This window comes from Stenella coeruleoalba (assembly GCF_951394435.1).
Source record: "Stenella coeruleoalba genome assembly, chromosome: 20".
NCBI lineage: Eukaryota > Metazoa > Chordata > Mammalia > Artiodactyla > Delphinidae > Stenella > Stenella coeruleoalba.
The window spans coordinates 51333189-51355130 of NC_137166.1; the positions used below are offsets into that span (position 1 = coordinate 51333189).

Sequence of the window (21942 nt, forward strand, 5' to 3'; positions counted from 1 at the left end):
AAGAGGACAGAGCCAGGGAGTGAAACCCAAGTGGCGGGAGCTGGTTGTCTGGACTCCTGGATCTAAGGGCAGAAGTGCTAGGGACCCAGAATTTTACATTCTGAAGAAAGGCAGGAATCTCCTCCTCAGTCACCGAGGGGTGTGGTAGCTGAGGATCACAGATTCCTGGGGTTTTGCTGGGACAGGGGTGGGACCAGCACTCCTGGTTCTTGGGGAGAAAGAAGCTGAAAGCCACATCCTGAGATTTGTATGTGTGCCAAGTGTGGGGTGTGGGATGCCTGTCTTCTCCAAAGAAACAGGATCTGGATCCATGCATTTCATTGGAGTGGGAAAAGCCCAAGAGCAGGAAGAAAAGCTCCTAGGGGTGGGGCAGCCAGGGATCTGTACTCCTGGGTCCTGGGGAAGGGCAGGATGGGATTGCAATGTACCCTGGGGCATAGGGGCTGAGGCTCGGGAACCGAAACAAGATGTGTGGCAGCTGCACTCCAGGGTGCCCCAAGGGAGTAGGGCCGCCATCCCCTCCCTTTCAGGGCCCACACTTACTCGTGTCCTGATAGCGTCTGTGGATCCGAAGCTGGAGGACTGTGGAGGAAGGTGGGAGGAGAAAGGCGGGAAGGGAGTGTCCAAGAGCCTGGCCTGGCAGGCGAGTGTGAGCTGCAGTTGTTGGCGGGACACGTGTGCCCAGCCCCCTTACACACCCCGTGCAGGCGGGTGGGCGGGCAGCCTGCTCCCTTCCAGGGCCTCCTGCTTGTTCCCTGCCAGCACAGCGCCGAAGGCCAGAGCCGTTCTGGGGCCAGGAGCCAGCCAGCGGTGCAGGCAGGAGGCAGCCCTGCCCCCAACTCCTCCACCTGCCCCCTTCGTCAGCTGATGCCCACCCCATCCTCCGCCCAATCACCATCTTAGTGTTTGTACCTCGCCCCCTTTCATCCCCGCACCCCGTTTTGCACACGCCCACTCCCTTCTGCACTACCTCTGGGCCTCCCCTCAGTCGCCCCCTTTGCACACCCACCTTCAAACACGCATTTCCCTGGCCTCTATTTTTGCATCTACAGCACTTTTGTGCACTGGTACCCTTTGCCACTCTTCATCCTAGGCTCACTGTCTCGGCACACACCCAGCCACGTTAACGCATTCAGAATTTGGCCCCCAGTTGTGGAGCAAGGATCTCTCTTTGCACATTTCTTTGTACACGTGCACTCTTTTGCACACTCCTTGCTCTTTGGTTACTGGTGTCTTCGCACCCACCCAACCACAGAAGCAGACTCATTTGCACACTCAGGTACACTCTGTCTACTCAGGACTTTACCTCCAGGTGTATCCACTTGCACACTTTTCACCTGTGCTGGGACCTGAAATGCAACCTTTGCCGCTTTCAAGGCTTGAGAGCTCATTGCCCCTTGCCCACAGTTCCACACTGGGCGCTCCTCCGATTTGCACAGGTGTCAGTTTAAGCCCCTGTTCCTTTGCGGTACCTGGTCCTCTGCACACCCACCCCTAGCCGCCCATTCCCCACTATTCACGTGAGCATTGCACCAGCCATTTGCACACTCACTGTCAACCACAACTCCACCCCTTTGCTGGGGCCTCCTTTACATAAATAATCTCTTGCACAGAAAACACATGCCTTTGGCATGTGTCACCACCCCCCTCCCATGTCACCCCGCCGTGCGGACTCCCAGACTCCCTTCCCTACGTGCACAGAGAGAAGACTCTCACCAGATCGGAACTTGGAGCGAATGATTTGGGAGCGCTGGGAGGAAGCTGCCAGGGTCATTGCCAAGGCTGGGATGGGCACCTGGACTGGCGGGGAGAGCAGGCCCCCCACAGGAGGCAGGGTCAGAGTGGAGGTCAGGAGGCGTCCCTTGCATGTGAACGCAGCAGGGAAAGGGCCTGAGGAACTTAGAGATGGGAGCGGCCTTGAGCCATAACTTCTGGATCCTGGGGGAGGAGGGGGCTGGGTGCCCAGACTCCTGGGTGTGAGGGAGGACGCGCTGAGGGCCCCAACTCCTGGAGTCTGGGGGAGGAAGGACCTCAGATCTGGGACTCCTGGGTCCTAAGAAGGAGGGCACTGGTGGCCTGGACCCCGGGTCTATGAAAGGAGAGGGAGGAAAAGGGGCCTAGAATCCAACAGCCTTGATCAAGAGGGGAAAGGGGACCCGATAGGTCCCTGGGGAATGGAAGGGTCTCTGCCACCTGCACTTGAGAAGGGCGTGGGTGGGTGTCAGCCGCCACGGTCTGTGGGGAAGGGACTAGGATCAGAGAGGTGACAGAAGGGTTAAGGCGGGTTCCCCTCCCACCCCCCACCCCAGGGGCTTCTCACCAGGTGGGCTCGGCTCAGCTGTGCTCTGGAGCGGGTTGAGTCCCGCAGTCAAGGCTGGAGGCGGCAGGTTCCGCCCTACCGGCCTGGGACCGCCTCGTACCCCCCTTTTGGGGGCGTGTCGGGAGCGATGGAGAGGGGCGGGGGGAGACAGGAGCCCCTCCTGGCGTCCTGAGAAGGGGCGGGAGCACGGACTGGGAGGGCCTGGGGCGGGGCGGAAGTTGGGGTTCCCGGCTCGCCCCTCCTCCACGTCCTGGGGCTGCGGGGTCGAAAGGGGCAGCGGCCGGAGGACTGACAGAAGCAGGTGCCAGGAGAGGGGCTCAGGGTGAGCAGCAGCGGCAGGTGGTCGTGCCCCGTCCCTATAGGCAGGTGCCACCTGTCGCTTACTTTTCCCCTGACGCAGCAGCCAGAGTCGGATTCAGGGGAGGGAGAAGTTCAAACTGGAGCCCCGAACTCCTGGGTGTGAGGGAGGAGGGGGCTGGAGACCTGAATTCCTCCGTTTGAAGAAAAAGAGGCAGAGGCTCGGACTCCTGGGCCCGAGGGAGGAGTGCATTGCGGGCCCATACTTTCGGATGTGAGGGAAGAGGGATTCCAGAACAGGGACAAGAAACGTTGAGACTCATCAGTGTGCGCGACAGGCAGAAAGGTCCAGAAGGGGCTTGGGAACCCAGACTCCTGGGTCTGAGGGAGGAGGCTGGAGTATGGGCTATGGAAGGTCGAAGGGAGCGCTGGCTATTTCCCACTGGCAGGACTGAGGGCGTGATCTTTGGCAGAACAAGTTTAGGGCTCTGTCCTGAGATGCGTGGGAGGCCACAGTGCTCCTGGATTGGATTACATGCAAGAGGGCAAGCTGAGGCCGTGGCTATAAATATCACGGAGGATTCGGCAGGAGCCCAATGCTCCAGGCAAGGGCCCTGATGCCTTATTCCACAGAAAATCATCACTACCGCTCCCAAGTCTTAACAATAGAGGCATTGCCAATACCACAGATACCTTTATTGTTCCTGGCACTCAAATTCCCAAACCCATCTTCCCACGGTCCCATCCTCTACTACCCCAAAACTCAAACTCCCAGCATTCCACGCGGGGAAAAACTACAACTCCCAGAAAGCTCTGCGCTCAGACAGGCCCTAGACTCTAGAGAAGCCGATGAATTTTCAAGGTTCGCGCGCTCGTTTGCTATTGGTTTTCAAGGAGGCGTGGCCACGGGAGGCCCGTGGCGGTGATTGGCCGGCAGTTCCTGCTGCTCAAGATCCCAGAGGAGGCGGCGGAGCCTGCGCAGTTCACGGTGCAGGGCGTCGTCCGTCACAGGACCGGTGAGGCTGAGGCGCGAGCTGCCCAAGGGCAGGATGAGGGGAGGATGGGAGGAGAAGCTTTCGAAGATGTCCCCTATGAGACCGAAGAAGTCGGAGTTAAATTCTGAAAATGGGCGTGAGGCAGCAGTGTCGGGGATAGCCGAGACCGCGTCACGCCCGAAGAAAGGAAAAAAACCCCGGCAACTACTGGAGCCGGGTCCCCTCAAACGCGACTCTTGGGAGTCCCCAAGCATCATGGGAGCTGTAGTTCAGACTATGAAAGGCCACCGTTGCCTGGGAAACGGGCGATATAGTTGGGTTCTTGGGTCCATTAGGGAGGAAGGACTGGGAACTTCGTTGTACAGAGTCCTTAGAGTGGAGGGGCCTGGAACTCGGCCTCCTATGAGGAGGAAAGAGGGAAAGAGGGGGAAAGAGGCTGGGGACCTGAACCGCTGCGAAAAAAATAAGGAGCTGGGGGCTTGAACTCCTGTATCCTGGGGGAGAATACTGTATCCTGGGATCCAGCACTTAGATCCCGGGGCAGGAGAGGGTTAGGGGTCCAGAATCTTGGACCAGGAGGAAGGAGTTGGGGCTATGGATCCCTAGGTCCTGAGGACAGAAGAAAGCTGACAGCCCCAATGCCTCTGTCCCTATTTCTCCTCACCTGTGTCCACAGCATCTCGCTCTGCAGGGGGAGGATCCCAGGCAGGTGGAGGCCCGCGGCCAGGACCCAGCTGGTAGTGGCTGAGCAGATGGTGGAGCTGAGCAGGGGTCAGCGTGGGGTGGTCAGTTCGTAGGCTGCTCCATGAAGCCTGGTGGGAAGGTGAGGTGAAAAATCCACGATCATTATGGGGCAGCTGAGAAATCCTAAGTGGAAGGCCCTCCATAGAAGAGGGCATGGATGTAGTGGGTAGACAGTGATGTCTGTGCAATGTTTTCCAGGTACTGTGAGACATGGTTGTCACCAAAGTGATAGTGGGAAAGGGCATACTCTCAGCTTTAAAAAAGAAAAATGTGATTTGCTTTGGAATACATGAGGAGGTAGGAGTAGGCAGGGGTGGAGAAGAAACAAAACTGACCATTAGTTTATGTTACTGTGTGCATAGGTGTTCATTATTCTACTGTGGCTACTTTTTGTAACTGTTTGAAAATTTCTGTACCTAACCTAGATCTAGGCAACAGAATCATCACTGTGGTTAAAACAAGAAACTCAACCCAGATTGCCTGGGTTCAAAAGTCCCAGGCTACTCATTACCTTCTCGCAAACCCTGTGCCTCAGTTTCCTCACCTGTAAATTGGGGGAGAACAGGAACTACCTAACAGGGTTGTTAGGACGATTTAATATGGCAAGATTGTAAAGTACACAGAACTCTGACTGGTGCTTATTAAATGCTCTGTAGAAGTTTGATAAATAAAAGTAAATAAATGAAATCAAGTGACCTAGCCTGCCTGATTCTCAGTTTCTTTGTCTGAACAAAATTGTCAATTAATAACCTACTTCACGAGGCTTAGTCAGCATTCAGTGAGAAGGGCTAAACACAGTATCTGGCGTGTAGTTTACGTTCAATGAATGTTTTAAACGTCACATTCCTTGGTCCCATACCAGACTTCCTGAATCAGCATGTCTGAGGGAGGGGACCCTGGAAACTATTATTAATAAGTCCAGCTGGGATTCAGATGCAGCCAAAATTGGACATTTATGTGGCTGGCTTCCTTCTAGCTGCTGATGCATCACCCATGGTGTCTGAACTGGGACTGGGGATACCATGGAGTCCACGGGGAGATCCAAGGGTAAGCTGAATACAGAGGATGGATGAGTGGGATTGGGGACTCAGAGGTCAGGGGTCAGGAGTCACCTTGAGCAGGGAGGTGCGAGGCACACAGAGCAGGTTCACAGCTATGGAGAGTTTCCGGAAGAACTCAGTGGCAATGTCACCCAGCCCGGCCCCCTGCAGCCAGTCCAAGACAAGGTCCAGGTTGGTTCGGATTTGGACAGCTCGGGACCATTGATAGAAAGGTCGGCCTTGACCTGTGGGGGAACGGTGTGAAAAGCAATGGGTGCACGGACTCTGCCCTCCTGCCTCCCAGACCTTTCCTATTCTTCAGCTTGGGATCTGGAGCTTCCTCTCCAGAGTCCCTAAAGATGAGGCCTGAGCCTCTGATGTGTCTTAACTGATGCAGGTCTCAGTGGCTCCTGTCTCTGCTTCCCGGACCCTTTCCAGACCAACCCTCACCTCGTTCCATCAGCGAGTTGAGAAGGGATGCATTGGAGAAGAAGAACAAGTAGCCGAAAGTCTGAGACACAAGGTCCGGGTGCAGCTCGCACTGGCTGGTCAGTTCCAGGGCAGCTTGAAACACGCCCAGGGTAGGTCTCAACCCTGGAGGCATGGCCCCCAGCTCGGCTCCAGGCCCCGGCAGCTCTGCCCCAGCTGTGAAAGGGTTACTATCCAGGAGAGCAGGCAGCGTTGAATACAGAGTCTGAGGAGACACAGAGATGCAAACAAGGGATCGGACTACAACTCCCTGGAAGCTTCAGGGTAGTAGAGCATGAAGGTACTGGGGAGCTCCACCAAAGGCTTCTGGGAATTGTAGTCCATTCTACCTTCAACATCCCAAAGGTCTCCATGAGCAAAATCCTACTTTCCAGATAGGTTCCTAGCATTCATCAGGCCTGGGATACCTCAAGTTTAAGAAAGGCTTTCCAGAAGTGTCTTGGGTATTTTAAGACCACCTCTGATGTAGTTCTCAACAGAGACAGCTCAAGGAGGACAAAGGACGTTGAAAAAAGAGGCTCCCTTCAATCAAAGAATTATTTATCCAGAATTCCCGAAGGAAAGGAAAAGAATGGAGAGTCAGGAAGTGGGAGTGGGGTGGCAGGTAGCCAGTGGAAAGTGAGATCAGGCCAAGGACAGGAAATGAGGTCAGAGCCAAAGAAGAAATAAAACCACACTTGGCAGGGATGTACAGGAAGTGAAGCCTAGGAGGAAAGGGCTTCACAAATCAAGGCTGCTCAAGGAACATAGAGACTACCTGTCCCAAAATATCCCCTTTCATTCTACAGATAAGGAATGAGGCCCACCATAAGACAGAAACCCTGAGAATTCCAAGAAGCAATATTAAGTTCAGGAGTGCGGGTGGTGGGACTTCCCTGGTGGCACAGTGCATAAGACTCCATGCTCCCAATGCAGGGGGCCCAGGTTCAATCCCTGGTAAGGGAACTAGATCCCACATGTGTGCTGCAACTAAGAGTTCACATGCCAAAACTAAGGAGCCCACCTGCCGCAACTAAGGCCCAGCACAACCAAATAAATAAATATTAAAAAAAAAAAAAGAGTGGTGGTGGGGGACTGGGGCAGGAAGCAGGCCCTACAGGATGGGCACTCCAGGGAGAAAAAGGCTTGTGGCTCAGAAAAGGGAATGAATTCAAAGCTATAGGAAGTGAGGTCAGCAAACACAGAAAGTGAGGACTGAATAAAGAGGTTTAATTTAAATGACAGTGCCTAGTATTATTTGACCTATATCTATCTATCTATCTAACTTATCAGTGACTTAAGACTGGACTTAGAATAACAGTAGCTTGAGAAAGTGGTAACAGTGATATAACCAGGCAGTGAAGTCAGCCTATGAGGAGGGGATAGTTGCAGAGACAGGAAGAGAAGTCAGGAAGGCAGGAAGTGATGTAAGCTCAAACAGGAACTGGTACCAGAACAGCAAAGTGCGAGGTGGGGGAGGGGCTGGGACATGGGAAGTGATGTCAGAAGCAGGAAATGTTGCTAGGTCAAATAAGAAGTGACACCAGATGTAGTTCATGTGATGTAGTTCAAACAGGAAGTGATGCTATACCAAACAGGAAGCAGGGATCAAGGCCAACCTTGGTGAGGTAGTAGACAGACTGCTGGAAGGTACACATGATGACCTCATCCAGGAGGGCCATAGCCTCGTCACACAATTCCAAGTCATTGCAGAGCTGTGGGTCTGAGGACAGGCATAGGAGTGAGAGGGAGAACCAGAGGCTGCCAGGCAGAAGCCCAGGTCCCCAGGTGCAGGGAACGGCAGGAGGCTTGGACAAGCATGGGCCTGGGTCAGAGCTCACCCTCCTGGTCGGCCTCCTTCTCCATCTCTAGCACCTTCTCCTGCACAAAGCTCAGCAGCTCCGTGGTGTTGGCCATCCATAGCATGAGTGGCCGCAACTCCACAGACACAGCCTCAGGGGTCAAGGGCACCTCAGGAACCCCCTCAGGGTGGCTGGGAAAAGGGGAAGGGACTTGGAATCCTTGCCCAATTCCCCCCCCCCAAATATGTCCAAGCCCCGAGATCTGGGTCTAACTGGGGTCAGAGTCCAACCCTCATTTCACAACTAGAAAAGTTGAGTCCCAAAGAAGCTTGCACTAAAACATGCAAGGAAATGTGAACATAGAACTGGCTGCAAATCCTGACCCCCACATCACTCTAGACCCTTCTCCCCAGAGTTTCTCTTACTTTTCTGGCTGACGGTCTCCAATTTCCTTAATCTTTTCCTGTGGAACAGTAAGATCAGAATTAAGGTGAGGTGGATGAGGAAGAGAGGCCTATGAGTTAATGCCCTGAGTTTTCCTTTTTGACAAGAGACTCTCCCCAATTTTCAAATGGACTCTGATCCTCAAGCTTCAGAATAGTCAATCCTCTTCTTACAGTTTAAAACACACACACCTATGATTAATGGTGGTCTGTCTCCCTTTAGGTCTACTTCTGCTCAAATGGAGTTTCCCCCTATTCAAAAACAACCTCCTAAACCTTTCTTCTAACTAGGCCCCAGCTCAATAGGATGGAACTTTCCCCGCCTCCCCCACCCCCAACTCTGAATGGCTTCTCCCTGGCAGTTCCATCTGCTGGTCCAGTGGGTTTGTTCTCACTCGCCTCCAAGAATGGTCTCGCCCACTACGGCTCCAACCTTCAGGGATCTCTTCCCCTACCCCATCTCCCAGGATGGTTTCTTCCAATATCCCCCGGCTGCAAAGATAGGTACTACTGTACTGTCTTCTCTTAAAGCACTGTGGATTAATCCACAGCTCCCAGCATCCCTTGGGGCCCCTTGCTTAATAGCCCAAGCCCCCTCCTGAGGTATCCTGGGAGATGTAGTTTTGTCCTGCCCAACTACGGAACTAAGGTTGGAGGTGGCTAGAGGAGGCTCGGGAAAGGAGTTGGGGCGCAGATGGGACTGGACGCAGGTTGGCAGTGCTCACCCAGACAGCCTCCTTGATGAGACGGGCCAGGCGGCCCAGCAGGCGCGGCAGGTGGCCCAGCTCCAGCTCCCGAGCTGAGTGCTGCACACACAGCGCCAGCAGCGTGGCGGGCCCCAGGGGCGGCAGGTCCCCGGCACCGGCGGCCGCGGCACGCACGATCTCACCCAGCAGCGCCTCTTCCTCGCGCGGCCGAAAGCGCAGCACGGGCTCGCGGCCGTCCAGGTAGGCCGCTAGTGCCTCACCACGCTCCTGCAGGCCACGGCCACACAGGCGGCAAGAGAAAGCCCAGCCGGGGCCCGGCGGTGTGGCCCCGGGGCGTGCGGGCAGCCACGGAGGCCTCGCCGGCCCCGCGCCCCCAGCGCGGGGGTCCTTGTACATGAACAGGAAGTGCTCACCGAGCCCCAGCAGGTCGCCCGGATGCAGCTCAGTCTCCCGCAGCAGGAGGCACCCATTGTGCGTGACCGGGGCTCCCCGTGATGGGCGCACCATCGCCGGGGGCTCAGGACCTGCGCGCACTGTGCAGTGACGCGGCAGGATGTCCGGGGCGTTGAGAAAGGTGTCTACATACGGGGCTGGGGACCCGCCGCGGGCCGAGGAGTTCCCACCCCGGCCGAACACGTGCTGCTCCCGAGTCATCACATACACCACGAAGTCCTGGAGGGAAAGTGAAGATGCACTAAAGGACACCACTCCAGGAGGACTGGATGCTTCTGAGGAAATCCCTTACCCACAGTTGACCAGATCCCTTGAATGAGCACTTCCAAGGAGATCTCCTGGGATCCCAAAGGACTCACCAATTACCTCCGACCTCCCATGAGTGGACTCTTCAAAGGCACTTCCTATGGTGAACTGTCCCATAACATCCATCCTGAAGACTGGATACGAGGAAACCCCTTTCTTGACATGGGCTCTACCATTTCCCTCCCTCAAAGAATGGATGCTTCCCGGGAGATCTTTTTCCAATGGATTCTCCCATCTTCTCACCTCCTCTGAATGGACTCCTTCAAGCCAATCCCTTCCTACAGTGGATTCTCCCATAACATCCAGCCCAAAGAATGGGTGCTTCCAAGGACACCACATCTCCATTACTAAAATGGACTGTCCCACTACCCTCACCCTCTAAGAATGGACCTTCCCAAGGAAACCTTCTTTCTCCTAGGAACTCTCCCATTTCCCTACCCTAGTCCCCACTTGCCCATCATTCCACCCCTGTGATGGAGGCTTTCAAAGACATTTCCCCTTCCAATAATAGTTTCTCTCAATATTCCCAAAGCAAGGATACCTTTAAAGAGACTTCCCCTTTGAACAAAGGTTTCTTCCATTATCTCTACCCCATGAATGTACACTTCCAAGGAGACCCACTTTCTGTAATGGACTCTCATTTTTTCCCACCCCATGAATTTACTTCCAAGGAGCCGTAATTCTACAACGGACTCACCTATTCCCCCCACTCCCAGGATGGAGGATTCCAAAGACACTCTCCCTCCCATCAACGGATGCTCTCAATATTCCCATCCCCAAAAAGGACGTCTCCAAGGAGATCTCCATACAGTGGCACTTCTAGTAACCCCATCTTATAAATAGATGTTTTCAAGGAGACCCTCTTCTTATAATGGAGTGTCCCATTTCATCCACCAGATGAAGAGGTGCATTCCAGAAGACCCCTTCCTAAAAATGACTCTCCCATCTGCATCCTATAAAAATGGAAGCACTCTGTCTGACCCCCTTCCTAAAGTAGACACTTCTGTTCCCCATTCATGTCTGAGAAAACAGTCATCCTGATATCCATAAATCCCCTCCCTACACTGAACTCTCTCCCACTACCTCCACCCCATGAATGCACATTTCTAAATTTCCTTACTACAATGTATTGGTTCATTTGCCTCTTGAGAAATATGGATCTTTCCATATTTCTGATCACCTTCTGAAGGTAGAATCTCCTATTTTTCATCCCTGTCTGGAGGAATGGAATGATCCTGACTACCCGAACCCCCTTTTTACAATGGGCTCCCCTGTTCCTTAACCCAAGAAGGGGTTCTTCCACTGCACCTCATATGAACTCTCACATTACAGACACCCACGAATAGATGAATGCAAAGAAATTCCTCTCTACAAGAGATTCAACAATTACTCCTGTTCCCAAGGAACGGACACTTCCAATGAAGCCTCTTACAAAGAAATTTCTCATGAATCCCATCTGAAAGAATGGATGTTTCCAATGTTTCCCTCTCTTCCCATAACGTACTTTCTTATATTCCCAGAATAGATCCTTCCAATTTGACCACCTTTCCTAAATAGAGCCTCCTATTCACCAACCTTGTCTGGAGGAATGGGCTGTTATAATATATACAAACCCCTTCCTACAATGAACTTTCCCTGTCCTGTTGCCCCAGCAAGGAAGAATGAATTCCTCCAATGCAAGTTCTTTGAATAGTTTTAACCTCTCACCCATATACACAGCCAAGTGACCTAACCCAGATGGATCCCTCTCTGAGAGTAAAAATGGAACTGTTCAGTAAACTCCACCACCTTCCAGAGTGGGCTTTCCCATTGATTCCAGTTGTACCTGTTGAGCTTGGCTGTACCACTGTTACCCAAAGGTGGACAAAACCATAAGAATGATTCTCCTAATTATCACACACACACACACGAATATTTCCAATAATACATTACATTTCTTTAATGAAATAACTTACCACTAGCCCCCAACCACTAATCCTTTCTTTCTCTAGTTCCCCAACACTCAAACAAGTTCTCCTATTGCCACTCATATATGTAAAATAAAAGTATCACTACCACCTGTCCCCATCAACAATGTTCACAATCGTTCCAAAGTAAACCATCAACTTTAAAAAATGATTTAGGGACTTCCCTGGTGGTCCAGTGGTAAAGAATTCGCCTTCCAATGCAGGGGACTCGGGTTCGATCCCTGGTCGGGGAACTAAGACCCCACATGCTGCGGGGCAACTAAGCCCGCGTGCTGCAAAGTACGGAGTCCGCGCGACACAACTAGAGAGAAGCCCTTGCACCGCAACGAAGTGTCCGCGCCCGCAACAAGAGATCCCGCATGCCGCAACTAAGACCCAAGACCACCAAAAATAAAAATTAATTAATTAAATATTCTTTAAAAAATGATTCAATCCACTCCTCCTAAGACAACATAGGCTTACCCCGAACAAGATTCCAGGCATCAATCAAATTATCTCCCTCCCCAGAAGATACTCTTCCATTACTCTCCCTCAAGAAAGAGAGGCCTCCAAGAAGATCTTTCTAAAATAGGCTCTCCCAGGAGTTACGGCTGGGCATGGACTAGTGGTTAGAATTCCGGGCTTTCACTGCTGTGGCCCGGGTTCAATCCCTGGTCGGGGAACTGAGATCCCGCAAGTCGCACAGTGCGGGAAAATAAAATAAAATATAAAATAAAGTGGGCTCTCCCATTCTCCCTGGAGGAAGACACTGCTTTCTCCCAACTTTGAAAGAAATGAATCATCGCCTACTTGCCCCTCCAGTGAAATCCTTCTCCGACATCTATCTCCACCACTCCCATTCTCTTCTCTGATATTATCTCCTACTCTGGAACCTGGCTGGGACCGTACCTTCCAACATACCTGAAACTAACGCGACCCACGGGATTCTGAGAGTTGTAGTTTTGCCGCCCATTCAACCAAAGGGTGGGGCATAGGTCTCTCTCGTTAGGTCAGGTTGCGCTTACCTGGGCGTCCTGGTAGCCCTGCAGCAGCAGGAAGTAGGGGCGGTTGCTGGGGGCCTGGATGAGGCACTGGGTCAATTGATCGAAGTCGCCGGGGTCTACAGGTCCGATTTGGGCATCGGCTGCCCCTGGGGCCATGCTAAGTGCCTGCTGCCTGCGCTCCTGCTGCCGCCGCCTCCGACCCTGCAGACTGAGCTCCGATACGCTGCGCCGCAAGGACAGGTTTTCCGAGCGCTCCTTGCCCCCGGACCCAGCCGAGGGCCCTGACCCCGACCCCGGGCCGGGACTGGCCAGCGCCGCCCCACCTGACGCCGCGCGGGAGCGGTTCTTCTGTGGCCGCCACGAGGGGGCGCCCGTGCCTGCCGAGAGAGATGGAGAAAGATGAGACAGAGACTGGAAAGAGCTAGAGATTCTAAAGACAATTGGCTGCAAAGAGGTGAGGCTGCTTCCCACATTTAGGTTTTTGCATATGCTGTTCCCTGTGCCTGGAACATACTTCCTGCTTGACTCCTACCCATCTTGTAATTTCAGCTCATAAATTCATTCATTCTGGGCTTCCCTGGTGGCGCAGTGGTTGAGAGTCCACCTGCCAATGCAGGGGACACGGGTTCGAGCCCTGGTCAGGACCTGTCAGATACTTAGACAATCTTCCCCTGGTCTGGGAAGATCCCACATGCCACGGAGCAACTAGGCCCGTGAGCCACAACTACTGAGCCTGCGCGTCTGGAGCCTGTGCTCCGCAACAAGAGAGGCCACGATAGTGAGAGGCCCGTGCACCGCGATGAAGAGCGGCCTCCGCTTGCCACAACTAGAGAAAGCCCTCGCACATAAACGAAGACCCAACACAGCCCAAAATAAATAAATTAATTAATTTTTAAAAAATTCATTCATTCTTTCAGTTAATATTTTTTGAGCCCCTACTATGTGCCAGGCACTGTTCTAGGCACTAGAACTGTTCACGAAGAACCGAGAAGATACTGCCCCAAGGAAAGCAGAAATCACCTCCTCTTGAACACCCTTCCCTGACATTCCAAGTCGAAGCAGAGAAGGGCACCACTGGCACTCCGAACTTTGTCACACACAGCCCTGGCATCTAGTAGGTGCCCAGTGGAAATGAGCTGAATGAGTGAACTGATGTTTTTCTCACTGGGCTGTGAAATCTAGAAGGTCGGGAACTTGTCAATGTCCCCACTGTATTCCCCCAGGGCCCTAAATAATGTGTGGCCCACAGAAGGTGTTCAGTGAATGCTTTTTGGAAAAAAAAAAAAAAGGAAAAGAAAAAAAGACAATGATGGTTATAATTGCATTCTTTATTTAGCAACTACTATGTGCCAAATCCTGTGCTAAACCCCTTTATATGCATTATATCATTGAATCTTCGCCTAGGATTTTGCTGGGTTTAACCGGCGAAGAAAGCCCATGAGTGTAACTGCTACACCACTCTACCTCTCAAAGGGAGACTCGGGAACAGAAAAGCTGTGAGAAGGCTCCCTGAGCAGACACTATCTTTGTGATCCCAGCCCCACCCCTGCCAGACTGTGCCCCCTCCTTTGTTATTTCATCACAGGTGCACCTCCTGTTCCAGGCCGGGCCTTCTCAAATACTAGGCCCCCAAGTAGCCTGGTCGTTGGCCAATACAAATACCGCTTCATTTCCGGTGCACCACCCTCAGGCCCCCACTCAGGCTTTGCAGCCAACCCAGCCTAAGGTCACCTGGTCCAAGGCCCACCCTTCTGAAGCTCCGCCCTTTCTGAGGCCCTGATCTAATAGCCCATTTCTTCACCTTCCAAGCGCGTCCCCCTTCTAGCTTCCATTCACATAGGCCCTGCCCCTCACGAGCCAATTCAGCCTACTACTGAGAGGCCATCTGCCATCAGGACCACTCATCTGCCCCGCGCAATATCTCTGCCTTCCTATTACTCCATTCCGAGGCCCCGCCCCAGCATCGCAGGCCCCGCCCATCAACTCTGCACCTATCCCAAGAGCAAAGTCCTCGGGCCTAGGCCATCTGGCTGACCTAGGTCCTGCCCCACCTCCGCCTTCCCCTAGACCCAGTGCTATAGGTCCCGCGCAGTCCCCGTCCCGCGGACCCCTCCCCCGGCGCCCGCCATCCTGTCCCAACAGTCCCTCAGGCCCCGCCCACACTGGCTCCGCCCCAAGTCCCACCCATCCCTCCGCAGGCCCCGCCCCCAGAATCCGGCTTCCCCACCCCACCCACCCCCAGCTCACCGTCGCCGTCTGCCGCTCCGAAGGCCTCCTGCTCCAGGCGGCGCGCCTCCTCGCGGCCGCGCAGCTCGAAACGCCGCGCCCAGCCGGGCCGCGCCCGCCAAAGCTCCTGCACCAGCAGTGGGCGCTCCGAGTCGCCCAGAACTCGCAGGTGCTCCGCCCGCCACTCGCCGCTGCCAATGGTGCCCGCCGCGGGCCGGCCCAGCGCGTCGCACAGCGCGAAGGCGTCCACGCAGCTGCTCTCGCCGGGGCCGCTGCCGGGGCTGCCGGCCAGACCGTAGCGCTCCAGCGCCTCGGCCACCAGCTCGCGCGCCGTGGAGCGCGCCGTGGCCAGCACGCTCTTGTAGTTGGCGCCCGAAGCCAACCCGGCGCCGAAGATCTTGAGGACCCCCGGGGGCGCCGTGGCGCGGGCGGCCAGTGGCGGCTCGGGGGCCACGCCCGCCGCCAGCTCCGGCAGCTTCTTCTCGCTGGCCCAGCGCTGCGCGGCCCCCGGAGTCCCGGGGGCTCCCGCGCCACCGGACCCCGTGGTCCCCGAGCCCCGAAAGAGCTGAGAGATGCGCTTGGCGCGGCTCCCTGAGGCTCCCCCGGCCGCCTTGACCGCGCCCACTCGCCGCAGCTCCACGTGCGGCGGCGGCGGGGGCAGTGGCTCGCTGCTGCGGCTCCCCGTGTCCGAAGACGAAGACCTGGGAGCCCACCGGCGAGCAGAGACACGGGAGAGAGATCCAGAAAGACATGCAGAGACGGGGGTAGGGGTTAGAGAAAGAGAGAGGTGGGCAGAGACCCAGAGTTGGGGGGGGGCGGGGAGGAACAGAGACCCAGAAAGGGAGGGACAGACACCCAGAGATAGTGGGAGACAAACACCCCCAGAAGGACGAGAGACGCGAGGTGTATAGAGATGGGGGGTGGCGTGGGCAGAGGCCAGAGGCAAAGAGAGAGCGAAGGAGAGAAAATAAATAAATAAAGGCGAGTCCCACAGAAGGAAATTCCAAGAGGTGAGCAGGGAGAGGAGGAAGGTGAACCAAACCGCTACTCCTACTGTGTCCCTATCCCCGTGTCCACTGGCCTAAGCCCATCTCCAGGCCCAGCACTTCCCTCACCGGACCCTATATCACTGGGGCCCACTGTCCCCTACCGCCTGCCATCTCACTTGCCCATTCAGGACAGGAACTGGAGCCAACTCTTTCCGGTTCCCTGGCATTACCCAGTGCAGGGACTGGGTCATAAACAGGGACAGATGGGAGGCAGGTGGGGCAGGGGCAGGAGCCGTGAGGAGGTGGGTACTCACTTGACAGAGACAGCGCTGGGCCAGCGTCGACCCAGCTTGGCCAGTTGCTTCCTGGGAGAATTGATCCACAGGCCCACCGGGAGATGGAGCTTCCCAAAGCGGGGGCTTCCGCCCTCCTTCCGCTCACCAGATAGCATGGCCCTAAGGGAGGGTGGATAAAGCCCCGGCTCCTGAGGCCTTGAGAGGTAGGGATGGGGTGAAGGGGGACCTGGACTCCTGAGTCAGAGGGAGGAGGGGTCTGGGACCCAGCCTCCAGAATCTGGGCGGAGGAGGGGATGGGAGCCCGGACTGCTGGTTGCTGGGATAGGGGGTAGCTGGGGACTGACTCCTGGGTCTGAGGGAGGAGGGTGCTGGACTCCTGGGTCCCCAGCTCTTACCCTGCTTCGGGTCCCGGCAGCACCCGGGGGCCCTGGCTCCGCTTGCCCTGGTTGGTTCCTGACCCCGCTGCTCCTGTTCAGCCTTTGCCTCTGCCCCAGCTCCCAGCACTGGGTGGGGGACAGGAAAAGGCAAGAGGAAACCGGCAGGAAGAGCGGGGAGGGGGCGTCCTGTGAGGGGACCGGGCCTGGGGGAGGAGACCTGGGGAAGGCTGGCCCGGCCCCACTCCTTGATTCTGGAATTACATCGCAGCCAGTTGGCCCCTTCCAGGACCCACAGGACCAGGTTCCCAGCCCCTCCTCCCTCAGACAGAAGACCATCCCCAGGCTTCCCTAGGGGAACCAAAAGTTAGAATCAGTCCGGAGGAGTGAGTCAGATACTTAGACAACCAGATAAATATTTATTTTCTCCTTGATTCTTTGGCCTTTTCTTCTGAAACCTCAGAGTCCTGAGCGGCTCCACGGCCAGTGCTGAACCAGGAGGACTTTATGAAATCGATCACTTTCCCAGACCGAGATAAAAGTATCCTGGTTGGGGTACAAATAGCAGAAACAAGGTTAGGTCCTAATGAGGGAGGAACACCCCTCTCGGCTTCCCTATGTTTGATCTTATTCTAGCAGTTATCCAAGCTTCGCCCTCCTAGGTAAGCCCCGCTCCCGGAGGAAGTCCGGCTCTCAGCGCTCCTTGGCTGGAGACCCCCTTCTGTATTAGGTAGTTGGAAGCCCCCGCCCCTCGCTCCAAGCCCTGCCTTCTTCAGTGGGCGGCTCACACGGTGGCAACACTGGCTATCAGCACGACAAAGCCCCAGATCAGCAGCCCGACCAGGCGGCTCCTCAGTACTTTCTCTGGCTTCGGAGACTGTGACTGGAGGGTTGTGGCCGTCTGGGGGCGATCCAAAGTCACCTCACCTGGGGCCACCTCATCCTCGGTTTCAGTGTCTGGTGACGGTATCTCCTCCACGATTCTTTTGGGCAATACTGATAGAACAGGGTTAAGGAGCAGTCCTGGGAGGGCGCGAAGGTCCTGCCAAGGCCAAGGCAAGCTCTCCCCACAGTAACTTGCCCCAGGACCCAGGCCCTCCGGGACATAATTACGCCTCCAACTGCGTGAAGCCCAAACACACCCACAAGGGAGCCCTGGCCCAGTGGCCAGAGGCCACACTCAGGACAGGAAGCCATACCCTCGTGGCCTGAAACCACACCCCGATGGGAAGTTATGCCCCATAAGCCACGCCCCTGAAGCAGGCCACTCCCCTGAAGCCGCCCCCCCACACACACCAGGACCCTGAATCCCACTTCTCTCAACTCCCCAGCACTGACCTGTGACATGAAAATAGATGATCGTGGCTGGACTGGATTGCACGGAGCCCAGCTCGCAGCGATAGGTGCCTGCATCCTTTGGACGCACCATGGTCTTGGTCAGCGTGGGCTCCTTCCCCTTGGACATCAAGGTCTCAGAATTGTTCCCCCAAACCTAAACCCAAGCTCAAGGGGTCACACAGGCCTGGGGAATTCAGGGGTTGGGGAGTACAGGGGTGAGAAGATCATGGGGCTTCAGGGTGTACTGGTCAGGGCATGGGTTCCCAGGGGATCAGAAGAAGCCAAACTTGGTAGGTCATGGGTCATGGGCATTATGGCTGCAGGCCTGTGGATACAGGGGCCAGGGGGCTCATGCAAGCCTGATGGAGTTCAAGGGTAACGGGAGTCTCCCACCCTGTAAAAGCTGTAATCGGTCAGGCCTTGAGAGAGTTTATGCCAGTTGAGCTCACAGTCCAGGATCATATCTTCCATCTGATGGACCTTGACTTTGCGCTCTGGGAATAGGCGGTTACTGTGGGATGCTCTTTCACGGTTCTGGGCCCTCTCCCAACCCCCTTCCACTTGGTCTCGCCCCGCCTTTTCTTGTTGGCTGTCTCCAGTCTCCGACCTCTTTAGACGCTTGATCTCTCCTCTGGCTCCGCCCCTCTTGCGCCAACCCCTCCGGCTGGGCCCAGCTTTCTCACCTCCGCAATTCGAGGACTTTCGACAAGAGTGAACCTGCTTCTGGCAGGTACTGCACCAGATCAGAGGCTGCAACATCAAACCTGAAGGGGCAGGTTCGAGGCGGTGTTCTCCCACTAAGAGGCGGGGCTAAGAGGAGAGGGCAGGGCCAAGGGCTGGGGCGGGTTCAAGAGCCGAATCCTGAGGAGGTCAGCCTGCGGGGCTGGGCTAGAACACAGCCCTGTAGGAAGCCGGTCTAACCAAGCTCAGTAAAGAGTGCAAAAAGTATATGCCCGCTTCCCAAGAAGTCCGAGGTGCAGAAGGAATACGGGAGACCCAGGAACCTCTCCACGTGGAGAATGAAAAAACACACAGACCCAAAAGAGGGAGGCTGGGTATTCACGGGGCAGGGATGAGGGATAGAGGACCAGTTCCCATAATCCGGACTCACCACATTTGTTGGGACAAAACGCTGCCTCGGTATAAAGAATTAAAAAAAAAAAATCAGATTTCTACGTTAAAGGGGATGAGAGAGGGGGTGAAGGAACAGGCTAGGGCTGGGGCTCTTGAGTTCCAGGAAGGAAAGACTTGGGTGTCTGGACCCCTGGGTCTGAGGGAGGAAGGGGTTGGGAGAGCTGATGGATGGGACTCGGAGAAGCAGAAGGCTGGGGTCAGGGACTCTTGGACTGTGAAAAGAGAACGCTGGGATGCCGGCCTCCCATCTTCTCTCACCCGTTTTTTGAAACTGAGCAGCGTAGCTGGCAAAGTTATCCTTTGCCAGGTGCAACGTCCACAACAGCTCCTTCACGAAGAGCTCGCCTGGGAAGAAGCAGGATGACGCAGAGGAGTCCCCACCCCCACCCTCCTGCTCCTCCCAGGTGTGAGGCACAGGAAGTTGACCTCTGCCTGCAGAGCGTGGCTTTTGGGTCTCCTCAGGGAAAGACAATACAATTTAATGACCACTTAACATAATGCTGGCCACTGGGCTAAGCAACAACTGGGATGAAGGCTGTGTTATGGTTTCCATTTTAGAGGTGACAAAGCGCTCAACGCCACACAGCTAGGAAACCGGCAGAGCCAGAATTTGAACCTAGGCAGTCTGGTTCCAGAGTCCAGTACCTGACCACCAGACCAGGTGTCACCAGCAATCACTTCCCTGAGAGTTTCTGGAAGCCCCTCTCCTGCCCCCTCTGTGCATTTACCTTTTACATCACTGTCCGTGATGCGTTTCAGATCCTTCAGCAAACTCCAAGCTGCCTTTTCCAGTGTGGCCTCATCTGTGGGGGGAGATAAACCCCAGATTCCAAGCATTGCTGTCTCATTGGCTCACCTAGTCTTAGAAACTACAACACCCACGGGGCCAATGGGCAAGGATTGGCCTGGTAAAGGGATTAACCCACGCCGTTGCCTTCTGGGAGTTGTAGTCTTATTTATTACATATGGAATAAAATTGCAGGATAAAAGGTAGGGAGAACAGTATTTGCCAGCCCTGGGGAACCCCAGAATCTGCATCCCAGCCTTCTCCATTCCCGAAACCAGGAGACTGTACCTCCAGCCCTTTCTCCCCAGCACCTCCCAGTAATCCTAGCCCCAGACCCCTCCTTTCCCAGGACCCAGGAGTCGCACTCCGCCCTCACCGACGACCCCCATATAGGAATCCTCGTCAATCGGCAGGTCCTTGAAAGCTTCCACTGCCTGCTTTACCCTTTTCATCACGTTTTTGCGATGCTTGGCCTCCAGGTGGCCAGGCAGGTAATCCGTCTCCAAGGAGTTCAGCGCCTCCACGACGTTTGGATCACACATGACACAGCCCCGGGCAGGAAGCAGGCAGCCGGCCAGAGCCGCCACCAGGAGGGGGAGCCGCCACGGCCCCATTGCGGCCAGAGCGCGCAGTTCGCGCCGAACTCCGGGGAGGCTCCTCTTACCCCAAACCGAGAAGGTGAACGCTAAACGGAGAGAAACCCTTCCCCGAGACTAATGGAGCCCCAATCTGCAGGGCGCACACTTCTCATTAGAAAACCGAGGAGTCCCGAAGCACTCTAACAGCCGCAGCCCGACCTTGACTCCTGACTGTTGCACCTTCCAACACTAGGGTTCGCTGAAGAGTCCAGGTTCTGAGGGCTTTCAGAGAGGAAGAACAGGACACTCCTTCCACTCTTTTTCCCTCGACCAAAATTAAAGATTTTGGCGGAGGAGGGTGGTGAGGGTGAGGTTGGTTGCGTGGTATAGACAGTTTTTAACTGGGGCTCACAGCCACGGTTCGCCCCTTACTAATAGGAACTCCCAAGCCTCTGCCTTCCGGCTACCCACGCAGGGCCCCAAATTCCCAAGAGATATTCCCTGAGGTTTCCTTGGCCCCGCCCAGAAGCCCAACTCTTAGCCTGATTGGACCGCAACAAAGGGAGGCCCCGCCCATAGTTCCATGATGTCACAGCCCCCTTTTCAGCCTAGAACTTTCCCAGAGTCTACCGAAGGGGGCTCACCCTGGGGGCTCTGGTTTCCAAGCTAAGGAAAGGGCTTCTAGCCTTCAATCTCCGCCTCTCTCTGGGCCCCAGGACCCAGGCTTTTGGCTAGCTGCCCACGGCCCTCGGAAAACTGTCCTCTAGCCACGAAAACGTGGGAAGTGGTCCTTTCTAGCCCTAGGACTACGACTCCCAGAAGGCCCTGGGGTCTCTCCGTAGGAGATTACTGCAGACAACCCCATAGCTTTATGGGAAATGTAGTTCAAGAATTGTAATGTTGGGACTTCACTGGCGGTCCATCGGTTAAGACTCTGCGCTTCCACTGCAGGGGACTCGAGTTTGATCCCTGGTGGGGGAATTAAGATCCCGCATGCCAAGCAGCGTGGACAAAAAAAAATTTTTTTTTTAAATTATAATCTTTGCTCACTCCCCCATCCACCCCTCCTTCTTTCTCCAGCCTCGGGCTGGATGCTGAGGTCCCAGGGGAAAGAGAGGTCTGGAGGCCAGTGCTGAGAGTCCGGGAAAGGAATTGGGTCTCTGAGACCATAACTCACACAAGTGCACTAACAAGAGAGCAGGAACAGTATCCCAAGACGTGAGAAGTGAGAGTCCCCGGAAGCTCCACATCTTTACTCCTACTCACTTACACACACCCTCATGCACACGAGACTCAAAAAAACCTGCAGAGGGCTCCCTGGTGGTGCAGTGGTTGAGAGTCCGCCTGCCGATGCAGGGGACACGGGTTCGTGCCCCAGTCCGGGAAGATCCCACATGCCGTGGAGCGGCTGGGCCCGAGACCCATAGCCGCTGAGCCTGCGCGTCCGGAGCCTGTGCTCCGCAACGGGAGAGGCCACAACAGTGAGAGGCCCGCATACCGAAGGGGAAAAAAAAAAAACAAAACCCTGCAGAGATGGGTTGGTGATGAGGATTTTTAATTCATACTTCCCTCTCTCCCACCTATGGCAGCTGAGTAGGGACTGGTCCTCCAAAGCTCACTGAGAAGACTAGAAAAGGGCTTAAATTCTCAGACAACTCTGTGATTAAAGTGTCTACCTTCGCTTCCTTCAAAAAG

The 21942-nt window shown here is 55.1% G+C and overlaps 3 protein-coding genes across 23 annotated transcripts in view; all 3 read right to left on the bottom strand.

Moving 5' to 3' along the window:
* MAMSTR (MEF2 activating motif and SAP domain containing transcriptional regulator) overlaps positions 1-2380 on the bottom strand; it is a 49769-nt gene extending 47389 nt beyond the window's left edge. For 10 of the 18 annotated variants that reach the window (XR_013825236.1, XR_013825237.1, XR_013825238.1 and 7 more), the window contains exons 1-2: positions 2321-2358; positions 544-1898 (exon numbers count right to left, since the gene is read on the bottom strand). Coding sequence is in view for 15 of the 18 variants with exons in the window: in XM_079906883.1 (XP_079763009.1) it covers positions 544-898 (355 nt within the window). In the remaining 3 variants the exon portion in view is untranslated. Of the gene's footprint in view, positions 1-543; positions 2111-2320 lie in introns of those variants that run through there. The other 8 variants (XM_079906875.1, XM_079906886.1, XM_079906879.1 and 5 more) reach the window with 5 other exon arrangements.
* Positions 2381-3153: 773 nt separating this feature from the next.
* On the bottom strand, positions 3154-16557 carry RASIP1 (Ras interacting protein 1). Its single transcript, XM_079908542.1, has 12 exons — positions 16432-16557; positions 16055-16195; positions 14773-15452; positions 12547-12902; positions 8835-9488; positions 8092-8129; positions 7706-7857; positions 7484-7587; positions 5847-6090; positions 5469-5641; positions 4277-4424; positions 3154-3706 (listed from the first exon to the last, which is right to left on the bottom strand). The coding sequence occupies exons 2-12, from the start codon at positions 16189-16191 to the stop codon at positions 3507-3509; spliced, it is 2886 nt and encodes a 961-aa protein (XP_079764668.1). The 5' UTR covers positions 16192-16195; positions 16432-16557; the 3' UTR covers positions 3154-3506.
* A 257-nt stretch (positions 16558-16814) lies between these two features.
* On the bottom strand, positions 16815-20625 carry IZUMO1 (izumo sperm-oocyte fusion 1). Of its 4 annotated transcripts, none has more exons than XM_079908545.1 (9): positions 20046-20625; positions 19611-19685; positions 19141-19227; positions 18860-18880; positions 18432-18512; positions 18142-18242; positions 17749-17866; positions 17199-17406; positions 16815-16956 (listed from the first exon to the last, which is right to left on the bottom strand). In XM_079908545.1, exons 1-9 carry the CDS (start codon positions 20281-20283, stop codon positions 16830-16832), a joined length of 1056 nt encoding a protein of 351 aa, XP_079764671.1. In that variant the 5' UTR covers positions 20284-20625; the 3' UTR covers positions 16815-16829. The 4 variants fall into 4 exon arrangements, with proteins under 4 accessions (XP_079764671.1, XP_079764669.1, XP_079764670.1 ...); XM_079908543.1 differs by having other exon boundaries at positions 17749-17902; XM_079908546.1 differs by having other exon boundaries at positions 16837-16956; positions 17178-17406; positions 17749-17902.
* Positions 20626-21942: the final 1317 nt, after the last annotated feature.

Excerpts from the sequence above, each read along its gene's own strand:
- RASIP1 (XM_079908542.1), bottom strand. The coding sequence starts at position 16,191 with ATGCTATCTGGTGAGCGGAAGGAGGGCGGAAGCCCCCGCTTTGGGAAG. Across the intron at positions 4,425-5,468 it reads CTCGCACCTCCCTGCTCAAG|GCTTCATGGAGCAGCCTACG; the intron begins GTGACTCCTGAC and ends CCTTCCCACCAG. Across the intron at positions 3,707-4,276 it reads GCGAGATGCTGTGGACACAG|GGGACATCTTCGAAAGCTTC; the intron begins GTGAGGAGAAAT and ends TCGGTCTCATAG.
- IZUMO1 (XM_079908543.1), bottom strand. The coding sequence starts at position 20,283 with ATGGGGCCGTGGCGGCTCCCCCTCCTGGTGGCGGCTCTGGCCGGCTGC. Across the intron at positions 19,686-20,045 it reads TTCCTATATGGGGGTCGTCG|ATGAGGCCACACTGGAAAAG; the intron begins GTGAGGGCGGAG and ends CTCCCCCCACAG. Across the intron at positions 18,513-18,859 it reads GTTTTGTCCCAACAAATGTG|GTTTGATGTTGCAGCCTCTG; the intron begins GTGAGTCCGGAT and ends CTGCCCCTTCAG.